This window comes from Priceomyces carsonii, assembly GCF_900007245.1.
Source record: "Priceomyces carsonii strain CBS4050 genome assembly, scaffold: Debaryomyces_carsonii_scaffold_3, whole genome shotgun sequence".
In the NCBI taxonomy this organism is placed as follows: domain Eukaryota; kingdom Fungi; phylum Ascomycota; class Pichiomycetes; order Serinales; family Debaryomycetaceae; genus Priceomyces; species Priceomyces carsonii.
The window spans coordinates 1413168-1428192 of record NW_026946676.1 but is presented as its reverse complement, the minus strand read 5'-3'; the positions used below and the strand labels follow the sequence as shown (position 1 = coordinate 1428192).

General features: G+C 35.8%; 7 protein-coding genes across 7 annotated transcripts; 3 read left to right on the top strand and 4 right to left on the bottom strand.

Moving 5' to 3' along the window:
• Positions 1–81: 81 nt before the first annotated feature.
• PRCAT00003301001 (Zn(II)2Cys6 transcription factor) lies at positions 82–2328 on the bottom strand (the record flags this gene model as incomplete). The annotated part of the gene is made up of 1 exon (XM_062953216.1): positions 82–2328. One exon carries the CDS (start codon positions 2326–2328, stop codon positions 82–84), a length of 2247 nt encoding a protein of 748 aa, XP_062810041.1.
• Positions 2329–2747: 419 nt separating this feature from the next.
• On the bottom strand, positions 2748–4784 carry CTA8 (stress-responsive transcription factor; the record flags this gene model as incomplete). The annotated part of the gene is made up of 1 exon (XM_062953215.1): positions 2748–4784. One exon carries the CDS (start codon positions 4782–4784, stop codon positions 2748–2750), a length of 2037 nt encoding a protein of 678 aa, XP_062810040.1.
• Positions 4785–5047: 263 nt separating this feature from the next.
• Positions 5048–7570, bottom strand: PRCAT00003299001 (uncharacterized protein; the record flags this gene model as incomplete). The annotated part of the gene is made up of 1 exon (XM_062953214.1): positions 5048–7570. The coding sequence occupies one exon, from the start codon at positions 7568–7570 to the stop codon at positions 5048–5050; it is 2523 nt and encodes an 840-aa protein (XP_062810039.1).
• A 967-nt stretch (positions 7571–8537) lies between these two features.
• Positions 8538–11174, top strand: PRCAT00003298001 (uncharacterized protein; the record flags this gene model as incomplete). The annotated part of the gene is made up of 1 exon (XM_062953213.1): positions 8538–11174. One exon carries the CDS (start codon positions 8538–8540, stop codon positions 11172–11174), a length of 2637 nt encoding a protein of 878 aa, XP_062810038.1.
• Positions 11175–11560: 386 nt separating this feature from the next.
• Positions 11561–13225, top strand: PRCAT00003297001 (MFS transporter; the record flags this gene model as incomplete). Its single annotated transcript, XM_062953212.1, has 1 exon — positions 11561–13225. One exon carries the CDS (start codon positions 11561–11563, stop codon positions 13223–13225), a length of 1665 nt encoding a protein of 554 aa, XP_062810037.1.
• A 621-nt stretch (positions 13226–13846) lies between these two features.
• On the top strand, positions 13847–14533 carry PEX11 (Pex11p; the record flags this gene model as incomplete). Its single annotated transcript, XM_062953211.1, has 1 exon — positions 13847–14533. One exon carries the CDS (start codon positions 13847–13849, stop codon positions 14531–14533), a length of 687 nt encoding a protein of 228 aa, XP_062810036.1.
• Positions 14534–14593: 60 nt separating this feature from the next.
• Positions 14594–14833, bottom strand: PRCAT00003295001 (uncharacterized protein; the record flags this gene model as incomplete). The annotated part of the gene is made up of 1 exon (XM_062953209.1): positions 14594–14833. One exon carries the CDS (start codon positions 14831–14833, stop codon positions 14594–14596), a length of 240 nt encoding a protein of 79 aa, XP_062810035.1.
• Positions 14834–15025: the final 192 nt, after the last annotated feature.

Sequence of the window (15025 nt, the reverse complement as noted above, 5' to 3'; positions counted from 1 at the left end):
ATTTGACCAATCGAAATTTAAACTATAGTACATTTCTATTTTTTAAATAAAAAGGCAATCAATAAATGCAAGCTTTAAAGACTAGTAGGCAACAATATCGATATTATCATCGTCATCTGGAATGGTATCCCCATTTTTATGGTGTTCCCAAACTTTTATTACTCTCTTCAACGAAAAAGAAGCACTAGCTGATCCAATTTGGGAAGAAATTTTAAAAAATGTTAAAAATAACAGCTTATCCTCTTCCTGGATACAGTTTAACGCTGCGATAAACATGGGCCATTGCAACATCATCATTGAGCAGTTGAATATTTGCTGTGGAGCTTCAGTGGAATCCTTTAAAAAGGAAATCAAATGTGTCAAAGTTTTAGTCAAACATTGTACTTGCGAAGAGGTATATGGTACCTGAAGGCATTTTACAAGAATTGTCAAAATCGATGCTATTGTATAAGCTTGGTGGGAGCAGTCCATCCAACTTATTATATAATTTTCATCTTTTATTTTAACCCTGTCAAGTAATGAGCCACTTGGAACCTTATTATCAGGAAAATCTTGAGGAGTCAATAAGCATTTTCGATTTATAAATTCAATTTGAGATTGTTTGTAAAATTCTGAAAGAGTGCTTAGACATTCGAAACAATTCTCCGGTTCATAAATCATGTCATTTGAATTCAACTTATTCAATATCTTAATTAAATCTCTTATTGCAGCAATACTTGAGTGATGGTATCCACCTAAAATATTGAAGCCATTACTCTTTACAATTCCTAATTCTTTCAATACCTCAACTTCATACTCTGTACCGGGATTTACCAATAAGTCTATCTCAGCCTCCGACTTTAACGTCCCGCCCAATTTCGAACTTATACTTGCCAAAACCTCAAACGTAACAAACCAAAATTTACAAAAAATTAGAATCTTAGAATTCTGCTTTTTGGAAGAGGTATTTCTCAATAATAGATCTTTTGCACCTCTCAAGTGAGGTCTCCAGTCTTGCTTTATATTTGCCGCATTAGCTGTGGTTAGCAATAACACGGTAAGTAGAACGGCCTCTATATTAGACGTCAACTTTGCCTTTTCCATCTTCCCAAAATCAGTACTGATTGCAGGACCCAAGAGTTTTAAACATTTTGATAAATATGTAACATAAGCCTCTTCGTCTTGCGGCAAGTTCCTTTTATGCGATACAATTTTAGCACCTTGAGCCAAAATTGCTGCTAATAAAAATGATTCATTTGAAGCGCATTGCAATAAAATATCTCTTGCCGGATTGAAATACGTTTTCAAATTTTCATCATATGAGGCAAATGGAAGTATTATATTTGAAAAATCGTCATAGAATTCCTTGAGATACAATTTCTCACGTTCGTTTGAAACAGGAATAAAGTCAAATGGAATATCTCGAAGTACTATCTCTCTAGGAGGTACCTTTTCAGGCAGATGCGAGCCATTGAAAGTCGGCTCATTCCTATCTATAGCACTGCTGAAACTTGGATCAAAATTGTACATTTCATGCAGCTTACTGTCAGTTGACTCGAACATTATGTTATTAACGAGATTGTTCAAGTCTGAAGCTAAAACGTTCAAGTCATCCCTATTATAAAACTGATAATCACTATTCATCAAAAGTCCATTGGTCCCTAGTGGCCTGGGAACTTGACTCAAGTCGGGTGAATTCTGTGATTGGTATATGGGTACCTGTGGTGATTGGAAACCCTGTGCAGATATCGGTGGAATAACAGGGCGATGTGGATTTATGGGTGATGGTGCGGTGGAAATTCTCTGCTTCGCTAATGATCCATTATCCGGCGCAATGGGAACATTTGAGTCGTTGAGCAAGTTTACAATTGACGAGGGGGTATACCTTGGTGGGAAGCTTATAGAATTCTTGTTTTTTAACGTTGACGGGTGACTCAGTTCAGACACATGTGTAGATGCAGCAGATGAATCAGACTTATTTTCATTTAACACAGGAGATGAAGATGTGGAACTATGCTTACTGCTCGAAGATGAATTTCGGTGCTTTTTTATCTTCTTCCCATTACTTTTAGGTGAGTATTGCTGAATAGTGAACGGCTTTTGTTCCTTGATCTCAGTAACGATGGGTTGAATTTCTAGTAGCTTCTTTGATACACGAGGAACTCGTTCACCAACTTCTGGGTATGAGCATTCCTTGTCTAATCTCTTACATTGCCAGCACTGAGGTTTTTCCTCCGAGCATTTTATCTTCCTTCGTTTACATTCACGACAACCACCTTTGCTATACTCCCTTTTGTTTCGAGGCTTAGATGGCTCCTCTCGCTTCAAATAAAGTTCCCCCGATTTCATCAGACGGTTTTCGCTTGCCTATGCGTTAATCCGTTTACAATCTTTGATATGTTATTCTGATACTAAGCTACTGATTAGATTGTGAGGACTTGACATTTCGCGAATTAGACGCTCCTCAGTTGCGAACTCCGTGCGCCGATTAAAATGCAAACTTTCGGGTATTTTGAAATTTTTTCTTATCGAAGTTGTCAAAATGCATGTTTAATGCAAGTAATTCGATAAATTACAGGGGGTGAGCCATATGCCACCGGAAAATAGATGGGAGCAGCGTGTAACTTCGAACATTAAAGTCCAATTTATTCAAGCCAATATTGCTCTTACAGATTTATTACACTCTGTCGAATAGGGTATGCATATATTATTAATACAGAGAAGAAATTAAAGCCTCAAAATTTTCAAGAGAGCGATTATGTAGAGTATTACGCCGTTCTCTTAGCCTTTGATTTCGAACGTGTACTATTGGGATTATTAGTGCTATTATCATCGTCATCTTCATCATATAGTTCTTCGACTGACCTTTTCGGCACACTATTTCCTTTATCAGATCCATGATTATATGTAGAATTGTAAGTTCCAGCGAAACTACCATTTCCCTCTGTTTTCTTGACACTGTTGTTTTCTTTACCAGAGTTTCTGTCAGTATTATTTGGAGTCCGATTCTTAGACGAGACAGGAGGAGTATCTCCCGGGGTTACTACGACGGGATCGGAAGTGTTATTTGATGTGTTTGAGTTATTCAAGAACTCGCTCACATCAAAATCCTCAAGATCAGGCTTCAAGTTATCATTTATCTCGTTTATTGAGGCCTGCTGTTGTTGCTGTTGACTGGCCAATTTCTGGATCCAGTCTTGCACCTGTTGGATTGATTGACCTTGCCTATGAATATTCTGTTCCAAACCATTCATAAGTTCGTTTGAATTCGAAAGTTGATTCGGATCATATTGCAGTCCTAGGCTTAAAAACTGAGATCCTGGAGTTCCTGGTGTATTGTAAGGACTATTAGGATTCCTAGACAATTCTGGAAAGTATTGTCTTGGAGACGGAACTTGAGCTTGAGATTGAGCTTGATCTTGGTTTATTATTTGGTGGTAAATTTTGTTTACATTATTGACAGGTGACTCGCCCGCGTTCGAGTTATTTTCATAGTTCCTAATTATTTCTTCGATTGATCCATTGCTGTGTCTCTGGTTGTGACCCTCAGTTCCTGATATTTCTGATCCACCACCAGAAGAGCTTCTCTTGTGTGCTTGATTGGTAAGCATTAATCTAGGCTTCTGATACGGATTCGGAGCCTGCGTTGCGTAGGGATTAAATTGTTGGGTTTGATTAGCATATGGATTATACGTGACCTGATTTGCATCGTCAAAAAACCCACTATCCAAAACTTTATTGGCATTATTGCCGTAAACAGCAGCTAGAAACTTTAATATTTTATCCAAAGTTTGTGCTTGTTGCTGATGCCTTTCCCGGGTTAAATAGTTTTCCTGCCACAAAGTTTTATTATCTTTTCTAACCCTCCGAATATCCTCACATATTGCCAACTGATTCATTTTAATTTGGTCTAGTTCATTCAAAACTAATTGAAAGTTAACCTGATTGTGGTCGCTTTGCTCATTTTCCTGATTAACACTTTTATTTCTCACTATTTTGTCTAGCAAATCTTTACGACCTCTAATGAAATACGGATTTTCGAATTGCCAAACTTCATCAGATTGTTTTTCATCCTTACTCTGATTCAACGTTCCATTACTAATATCTTGAACTTTGTGCCATCCATACATATTTAACTGCCTCACAAATGAAGCGAAATTATTGTGCTTGAAGTATTTTGGTAATATATTCTTCATAAACTCCTCTCGATGGAAAACTTGAAAAGTCTTTCCATCATCGTTCCAGCGTATATATTCCTTATTGGCTGGATCATTAACCATAGACCACATCTTCGGCACAAAGGCAGTTCGTTTTAAACTGGAAGTTTCTTTCTTTGGCTTCGGAATGTGTATTTTTTTGTCCGACTTTTGTTCATTTCTGCTTCCAAGATTACCTTGTAAGGTTAAAGGCTGTATGTTTAATCCACTTGGCAACACAGATTCCGAGAGTGATGTCAAAGGAGGGATAGAATTCACATATTTGTTCTGTGTAATGGTTGCTAGTTGTTTATTAGCATCACGGCTTCCATAAATCGAATGCATCTCATCCGCATATTGCGCCTGACCACCATTTCCAGATACATTACCACTAGGATGTTGATGTATGACTCCGTTACTATCCTGATAGTCGTTGTACATGACATCTCGCAACGCTGGTGGTGTCTCTATATTCGCAGGATCAAAGTTTCCTTCAAAAGGGTCATGGTCGTCTCTATTGATAATCTGGATGTCATTATCTTCGGGCCGCCCTCCATTTAGCATTTCTGACATTGAATCATCATTCTTTTCAGTGTATGTTCTTGACATTGTTAACCTTGATAGAATTTGACCTCACAATTTTGCAGTTTCCACTATCCACAATGGTGCTGCGTTTCAGAACTTCTAGCTAAATCTCACTTTATAGTGGATTTCAATAGAATTTGCTAGAACTTTCCACGAAGCAATTGAGAAAATTGTAAATATTCCCGGTCATTCCGGAATTAGCAATTATTGAGGTTTGTGTAAATCCGACCACGCCGGTATCCTATAGAGCCTAAATGCCAATATTTAAAATTGTCAATTAGGTAAGTCTATTCAACGCTATAAGAAAGATTAGATACGTTTTGAAAAGTTACTAGATTATTAGAGACGAAATCTTTCACGATGGAAGAGACTATGTGGTGATCTTCCATCGGTTCTTTGGTTCTCTTTATCTTCGCCTTTAAGGAGAGATTAGACGGATACGTGTGTAGTTTAGCCAAGTCTAGTTCTCCGTCTAAGATAGCTTTCAAATCTTCTGAAATGTTCACATATTTGATACTGAATGTTACCCTACCATCTTTGACTTCAGAAAAGCTTATTGGACAGCAGAAAGATATCTTATGTAGATCTTCATCGAACTGTTTAAGTTTGGACCATAACTCCTTCATGACGAAAAGGCTCTTAAACTGAGTATAATCTTGGTTATTTAATTGCTCGAAACAAGTACCAATCAAACTTTTATAAAATATGTTGGACCTAGAGAGAGTTTGATTGTTTAACTTATATTTGAACAGCGTCTTACCCTCCTCCTTATCGAAAGAGAGTTGAATATCCACTACTGAATCAAACAGTAAGTACAAAGTGGAGCCCTCTTGCAGGTTATATTGCATATTTGTAAGCTTTTGCAAAAGCTTGAACTTCATTTGTAATAGTTCTATTTCTTCTGTCTCATATTTTCGATTATGGCGCAATGTCTCCTCATGATTTATTAGTTCTTCATTTAATTTCAATTTTTCTTTATTCACTTCCTCAATTCTATCAGATATTGCTCCAAGTTCATCTACTTTAGATGTGAGCTCGTGCTCTATTTCATGAAGGTTCCTTTTGTTAATAACTAATTGATTTTTAAGATTCACGATTTCCTGAACAGAGAGAATTGATAACTGATCTCCAAGGTGTAATAAATGTTTTAACTTTAGCGAAAGCGACTCGGTTAACGAACACGTTCTATCATACATTTGATCAATTGAGGAGAGATTGCTCAACAACATATTCCGATCATTCAAGAGATCATTCTGTTTAATATTTAAATCTGAAATCAAATTTTTCGTCAATTGTGTCCTCCAATAATACCATGTCTTTTTCGATTGAAGTCTGGTGTAATCTTTGAGAAGATGTAGCTTCATATTTATAGAAAACCTACCACTTTCGTCGGACGAATAGTATTCTTTGAATAATTGTGGGTTATTAACTTCAATAGTTTTATTGAATTCGGAAAATACTTTTTTACCTTCATCAACATTCTTGCTTAGCTCTTCACAGCTAAATTCGTATAGTGACAAGAGATGAAGACGTGGTAATGCAACAGTATAATCACTCAATTCGAAAGAAGTTTTTTGATCAGCTGAAATGCTAAGTCTACTCATGGTTCCGATATCGATATCCAAATCATCATAGAATTTAATGCCAATATCACTCATAAAATCATTCAACTTGACAGGTTCGTAGTTGCTGTCCTCATCTACTATATCTTCCTTATTGTCTATGTTTTCCGTCTCTATTTTATCACTCTTTTTATGCTCAGTTGATGTCCTGGCGCTTAGCTTTAAATTCAAATTCAAAGGTTTAGTTTGGGTCCTGTTCGTTACATCCATCAATGGGAGTGATACTTCCGAATGTACTACCTCTGGCGCTTCAAAAAGCGAATCTTGATCTCTGATTTGCTCCCTACAATAGTTAGTATTAGAGCTCACCGATTTGATCTCCAGCTTTTGCAAAGCACTATAATCATCGCTAGACTCAGTTCTTATGTTCTCTTTATTTCCTATCTCTTCAGATACTTTGATATCGTTGCATAGACCTGTATCTATTATAGTACCTTTCACTTGCGTCAAGTCCATTGTGATTTCCTTTTCTTCAATTGGTTCCATCAAGTCATTCTTATCCGGCGATATCAACCCTGGTTCCAGGTCGATCACGCCATCCTCTGCCTCTACGCTTTTAATAAATTTTTGTATGGAACCGACGTCCTCAAACTTTGGATGAGATGGATATACAATTGTCTTGCTAGAAGCGTTTTGAGGATTTGTTAGATCCATTTCAACCTCAAAATTTGCTTCGTTGACGTCATTCAAAGGTAGGGGTTTTTGAGCGGCTGTTATTTCCATGTCAACTTCGTCATCCAAACCACTTTGAGAATAAGGTCTTAGATTTGGCAACTGATCAGTTAGCTCCATTGTTTGCTCTTCGTCAGTACCAGCTTTATGGTCTTGGTTTTGATTTCCTTTTAAAACACTCATTCCAGATATTATCTCTTCAACATCAGCGTACATGTCATCATTATCGTCATCTTCAGAGCTGTCTTCTAGAACTTCAATTCCTCTTTCTGCAGAGTCAGAAGTTTCGAGATCTTCATAGGCATCTGATTCAGACGCAAAACCTATTGTCTTTCTTCTTTTTCCTGAAGAAGGGATAAAATCAAACTTATGCAAGGTAACTTCAGGTGCAAACGATACTCGTCTTTTGCTAGTCAAAAGCGGAAGAGTATTATCCTTTAGAATGCTCTTTGATGGCTGTCTTCCGATCTCACGTTTGTCCATAGGGTGTAAAATATTCTCTGTACTATCACTCATCTTTGACGTATCTACTTGATTCAGTTTTTCATGTTGTTTACAATTTTTAATTGTAAACATCAATATCTGGTGTGCATATGAGTGGAACACAATCCAAATGTCTAATACTTGAGAGTGCGATCAGGCAAAATATTAAAATTGAGCATTATGAGTAGTCAAAAAAAAAAAGAACATTCGTCCACGCTTTGACCATCGATGCTTTTTTGCTGAATTTATTGAGGATAAGCCAGAGAATTCCGTACTCTCAAAATGGAAACCATTAATATGACATCCTAGAACTCAAACAGCTTCTTAAAACACCAATGAGTTATTTTTATACCCTTTAATGGAGACCATTCTTTGGTCATCAAACCTTGTAACTATTTTCTATCGAAGAAAATAAAATTGATACGGCAAAATGTCTTTTACGTTACCCCGTAAGTCAGCTTTTGATTCAAGTTTTTTTTAAGCACAGGAGAGGACTTGAGACAATACTAAATTGAGGTAAAAGACAGTAATACGTAATCATTTTTTCTGCGGCAGAGAAATATAAAGTGTTAATGAGCAACTAGAAATAAAGCACCTTGTCTTTGAAAAAGGAAAAAAGTAAAAAAGAAAGGATGAACTTGCAAAGTAGATAATATTTGATTGGAGATGCATTGTATTTGATAATGCAAAATCAAAATGGAATACTATGAAGGAGTAAGTGACTGATCAAACCCTTAATCTGCTCTAATTAACAACAAAATAACTAAAAACTAATGCGACATCAAAAGCATGAAAAGCTTGAATTATATATGCTTGAAAGCATGTTTCGTATTCATAGAGCTTATGACTTGTATCACTTCATGGTTGTGAGCCCGTGAAAACGTTTTATTTCACAGCTATTAATAATCAGGAATCTACTTCATGGAAACTAATGCAACTGGCAGTTTTTGAATAAAAACATGATAAAAAGAGCTAGAACGAAGCTGTGCTTTTACATTTCATGAAGCTTAATTCTACCACGCGCCTTAGTAAGTCTTGTGACAATTGCCGAAGAAGAAAAATCAGATGCAATAGAGGAAGACCATGTTCCCAATGCTTGAAATCAAACTCGAAGAAGTGCAATTATAATGACTGGCTTGCGTCTTCTCTTTCCATGAGTGATTTTGAGCCTCAACTAGTCCATTCTATCTCTGATAAGGCACAACTTGATACATTAATTCACAATGAGACAAAATCTAAAAACCAAAATGAACAGTTAGTCACAGTTGAGTCAAGCAACACAAATATAGAACGTTGCAAGCATCAGTCACCACAGACTACTTATCCCAGACAAAACGAGAATGATCCCAATAGAAATTCTGACGGAACCAAAATTTGCAAGCAGGAAAATAACGATAAAGACACTTTTCAAGAACTCAAAGTAGACATTTGCATAAAAAAAGAGTGGGATTTTAGTATATATCTGGAGTTCTCTTCAACACGTAGGCGAAATGATCAGACATTTAACTATGGCCCGTATGCTTGGCAAAGTCTAATTGACTATGATTGTTGCCTAAATAGATTGAGAACTTTTATTACCAATACTGAAAAAGATATAGTTCTTTCTGGAATCAAATTTACCTCCAAGGATTTGAGTAATGCCGCTAAGCCGCGAAATAATAATAGAACTTTTCACACCGAAAAAGACTTCAAGCGTAACATTTTAAAAAGCGAAGGATATGAAGAAAAGATTGGCCTGTCTTCCTTAAATTCAAAAGATTCTCTAATGAGAATCCAAAATGACAACTCATCAAACTTTTTGAAGAACTTTGAGGAAAATGTAATATGTATTCTACCTAAACAAAAAGTTATTTGGAACTTAGTTCATATTTTTTTTAGAGAAGTTTACTTGTTTATTCCGATCTTGGACGAAGAAGACTTCAAAAACGATCTATTTGCAGTAATAGGAAAAGAAGAATATGGAGAACATGGTATACTGACTTTATCAATAGAAAAACAAGTCGATTTAGCAACTTTGGGTGCACTATTCTTGGTACTTCGCTTAACTTATTGCTTCATATCGAGCAAGGCGAACAACAAGGATTTAAACTTCTCGAATACCTGTCTTGAAAATAATGAAATTGAATATTTGCTAAGTAATCCTATTAATATAGCTGTGGTCGATATGTCTTTATTCTGCTTAAATGAGTTTTCATTATTCAAGAGATCAAACCTAAAAGTTTTGCAGCTTGCTATGCTCTTCAAAGTGTATCAAAGGAATGGACCAGAGACAGGTGCTGGTGCAGATGATTGTAACTCGCTTATGGCACTTCCCGCCCTCTTTTATATGGCAACCTCATTAGGTTTGAATAGGAAAATTGTCCCCTATCTGAATGCCGATAGAAAGACCATTCATCTAAATAGAAAGATTTGGTATCAGCTAGTGTTTTGGGACGTAAGGCAGTCATTTAATACCGGTTGTCCGTTACAAGTGGATGAATCTCATTACGAAACCCCTTTTCCTGAATTTGGCTTTAGTTCAAATGTAATTAATCAAGAGATTGAGAATAAGTGTATTGAGGTGCTTTATGTAACTAGAAAGTACTATTTCCCGGTGGCCACATTGATACATGAGACTATAGGGTTTAATAAGAGGAATCGTCTTTCCTACTTGCTAGATATGTGTGCAAACTTGGATGAACGACATAGGATTGCTAATAACGAACTTGTGCAGTACTGCACTCATAAAACATCTAAGGTTTCAGAGGTTGAAAATTTAAAAAGGTGTTTTCATTTAGAAATAAAGTGCTACCTTCTTAAAAACTTTTTTTTATTATTATCGTATTCGGAGAAACGAAATGAAAAAGATGTCAAAGAATATTGCACTAAAAAAATTTGTACAATTTTGGCTAACGATATTTTGCCCTTGATATCAATTTTTTTTTACAACAATGATTCGTTGTCTTTTTTTGCTTATCCAGTAATAGAAAGAGCCTTACAAGTGGCAAGTGTTATTTTTCTTTCTTTGTTGATGAAGCTAAAACTCACCCTACTCGCTGATGATCTTGGGAATGGAACAAAGCCAGAAGTACCACAGCTATGTATCATTTTGAAAGAATCTAATGATACACTTATGCATTACTGTTCTATTCTCTCAGAAAAATATTGCTATGCCTGGCAAATTATGCAGATTTCAAAATTTATGATAAAAATTTTGGAAGCAGAAGAATCGAAATTACTCAGCAGCATATGTGAACCGTATCCTTCGTTTGATACAAAAATAGACGAAGTCTTGATAAGAAATCTTATTGAGATATTTGTAAAATCCGAGGTACATAAATCAGTCAAAACTCGTAAGGGTCATGCCTCGGACGATGAACTAAAAGAACATAATAATGGCAAAAGTAAAGTCGATCTGAATGTAAAAGAAGGAACCTCGACTGATAATACGTTTGTTAAAACAAGCGATGGTGCCACGAATTACGGCATTGAATGGGCATATGCAAATAGAATCCACAATTTTGATGATAACATTTGGATAACTGATATGTTTGGGCAAAACCTGGACTACACAAAAGATTCCTATAATGAAACTTTGAATGCTTCTGAAATTTCAGATGTTAGTTTTTTTGACTATTTTGGATTTGATTATCCATAATATTATGCATGCCTAAGAATTCTTATGTACAATTGTTCAATACGTAGTTAAACTTCTTTTTTTTTTATCCTATATTACATAAATGCCATATCAGTTTCGGTAATAATTTTGGTGCAAGCGCTTAGTAAATTATGATTAGAACTTTCTGGCCATACAAGATTTTGCCAAATCTTCTTCCACTGATCATCTCCTGCTTATGAGTCTTGCAGTTAATAATTACTTTCCACGATTGCATTTGTGGTTTTCTTATCGGAATAATTTGAATGTAAATGTCAAAGCGGTGCTTTTGCCCTTTAGAGATGTTTTTGCGGTTTCGGTCTTGCTTCCCAAATAGTATAGTTGTCCTTAAAGCGTTACTCGTACACTAATTGAATTTGTCATCGCATATGTTCATGTTATCAACATATAAAGCTTCCAATCATACTAGAAAGGTCATATCAATTAAATTTGTTTGGAGTATGCTTAGCTTCATTAAATTTAGTACTTTTGGAAGTCTCCTCAATCTAACATCTGGAGGAAAATATTTTGGGGAAAATCAAGATTTGGCTGCGAAAATATCAACATCGTCGAAATTTATTTGTGTGGACAATGAAAAAGGCGATTTTTCGACCTCAAAAGAGCAGAAATTAGAAGTAGAATGGTATGATCTAGATGAAGACAACCCTCATAATTGGAGCTTACTTAAAAAGTCATTAGTGTCCTTGGAACTTTGTTTTCTAACTATGTTAGTATATATGGGATCAGCAATATATACTCCAGGTGCCGATCTTCTAATGAATGATTTTGGAATAAGTCTGAGAGTATCGTTGATTCCACTTACCGTTTTTGTTGTTGGATATGGAATTGGAACATTGTTATTTTCTCCATTGTCAGAAAACAAGGTTATTGGAAGAAATTACGTTTATTTCGTGACTCTATTCCTTTTTTTTATTATGCAATTGCCAGTTGCATTAGCAAAAAATATAGCATCTTTAAGCGTCCTTAGGTTTTTGACTGGAATCTTTGCGTCTCCAGCATTAGCAAATGTAGGTGCTTCTTTCACTGATATTTTTGCACCGCCGTATATGCCCATTGGCCTTGGAATTTGGGGAATAGCAGCATGGTGTGGACCTTCAATAGGACCCTTCCTTGGATCTATTCTAGTGGTCAAGGGTGGGTGGAGATGGTGTTTTTGGTTTATGTTTATTTCATCTGGGGGTTGTTTCCTAATGTTAACGTTTTTGCTTCCCGAAACATACAGAGACAGCATTTTGTATCGTAAAAGTCGAAGTTTAAAAAGTACCATGCAAGAAGATGGATCTAACTTTCAAGAAGCTAAAAATTTTCCTAATATTATCTCACTAATCAAAGAGACTTTGTGGAGACCAATAGTTATTTCAATTGAAGAGCCAGTTGTTTTATTAATCAATATATATATTGCACTAGTTTATTCGGTGGTCTATCTCTGGTTTGAAGCTTTTCCGATTGTGTTTCTTCAAGTTCATCATTTTACACTTGTGGAAATGGGTACAGCTTATCTAAGCATAATTATTGGTGTCTTAGTTGGAATTACCTTTTATCTTATTTACTGTTATAAGTGTTTCACGAAGAAGTTGTTGGCAGGAGAAAAAGTCGATCCGGAGGTTTTTTTACCACCAGCAATTTTTGCAAGTATTCTAATGCCAATAAGCCTATTTATTTTTGGATGGACAACTGCAAAAGACATCCATTGGATAGGACCACTAATTGGCGCTGCCATTTTTGGAGCTAGTGGAATTCTTAATTTTCAAACTCTTCTAAATTATCTAGGAATGTCATTTCCGAGGTATGTTGCTTCTGTTTTTGCAAGTAATAATTTATTCAGGTCAGTTATTGCAGGAGTGTTTCCTTTGTTTGCGAGGTCTTTATACTTGAATCTTTCAACCGAGAGATTTCCTGTTGCATGGGGTTCTTCGATTTTAGGTTTTATTTCTACTCTCATGTGCTCGATACCCGTATTATTTTATTTGAATGGTCCTCGATTAAGAGCTAGGTCCAGATTTTCTGGTCTCGGACATAGAAGTAGGAATTAAGCTACTAATCAGGAAAAGGTTATACCAACCGCTAAGTCGCAAGCACGCACCTCTCTTATATCGTACTACGTAACGCGACATTGTGAAAATTTATCGGTCGACCTCTTTAGCGTGTCTCCGCACACTGCAAACCCCCACACCATAATTAAGAGACTGGGATTCTGGTACCCATATATCTATGTAAAGAGAAATTGCTCTTAGGGATTCCATCTCTTCATATGGTTAACAGAAAGTGTTTGTAAAAGTCTTTTACTAATGTAACAATCAATTTATCCTTCTAACCCTCTATTCATCTTTAGTATTACCTTTGTCATTTAAACGCTTTGAGTGGAGGTTTGAGACGATTTAGCGATGACTTATATGTAATAATCGTATTGATTCTTAAAACGTCCATGAAAGACGTAATCGATTTTCATCTGATGCATGGGTGGACGGATCTATTGTGACTTCAAATATTACAGCCCTCGGTCTTCAGAAATTTTCCCCCAGAATTCGCATTAGCGTTACAAAGCTTACTTATATCGTTAGTTCTGACAGAAGTTCGTCTTTAACACGAAAATATTCCCCTTCACGGCGTAGCGATATAAGATCAAAGCAAATATCTAGATAAAGTCTTACACTATGGTTGCTGACGCAGTTGTTTATCATCCTACATTAACTAAGTTAATAAAATTTTTGGATAGTACTCCCAAAAGGGAGAAATGCTTTAGATTGGTAGCTTACTTATCTCGATTCTTATCTTACTATTTGCAAAGACAAGGATTCTCTACAGACATTGTACAGTTATTCAAAAACTTGAAAGTAGATGTGACGTTCATTAGAAAAGGAATGAGGTTTTTGAAGCCATTAAATCACTTGGAGACCGCCGCTAAGACCTTTGACAACAAACTAATGGATCCTGTTTTACTGAGTACTACTGTCATAAGGAATTTAGCTTATGCTGGATATCTTTCATTGGACTCTATTACGTGGTTTAAGATGTTAGGTCTTATTGACTCTAAGAAATTCACCTCCGTACCTAAACTCTCTTCAAGGTTTTGGCTTATTGGTTTAATTGCGGGTGTTATCAATTCATTGAGAACCTTAAAGATCAGCTACAAACAATTGGAAGATGCTAACGAAAAGACTGACTTGACAGCCGTTGGCAAGAAGATTTATGCCGCAAAGAGAAAATTAATCTGGGACTTCTTAGATATGTTTATTGCCTTGAACTCTTTAGATATTTTGCATTTCACTGAGGGTGATATTGGCTTGGCTGGTACAATCACGTCCATAATGGGATTGAGAGATTTATGGAAATCTACGTAAGTTTTATACAGTGATCACATACAATAATTAAATTCTCTTTATGTTCGTTTTTTTTATGTACTATCGGTCAGACAAGACTGCCTTGTAAAAGCCTTTCCAATAATACTTCATTATTGCTCTTTTTATTTCTAATTCTAGCTCTTCTTTATTTGGGCTATCATCTATCAAATTTTGAATCTTTGGAATATCATCAGATATATTAAATGATGTTCCTTCAGAAATATCTGATGATTCCGAAGGAGCATGGATGGACTTCCATTTAGCATAAATTTCTTCATTCAATTTTCCTACACTGGACATTGTAGAATCTCTCAAACGACTATGATTTGTGTTTCTACTTTCTTTTCAAATCATCATACAGACTATAGCTACTTTAGAATGAACTAAGTGCGCTGTAAATAAAACTGCTTATAAAGCTTAAGCATTTCGCGTGAGCTTTATCTCATCACTATTTAATTTTCTTTTAATTTTTCACCAAACAGAGTCCTTTTA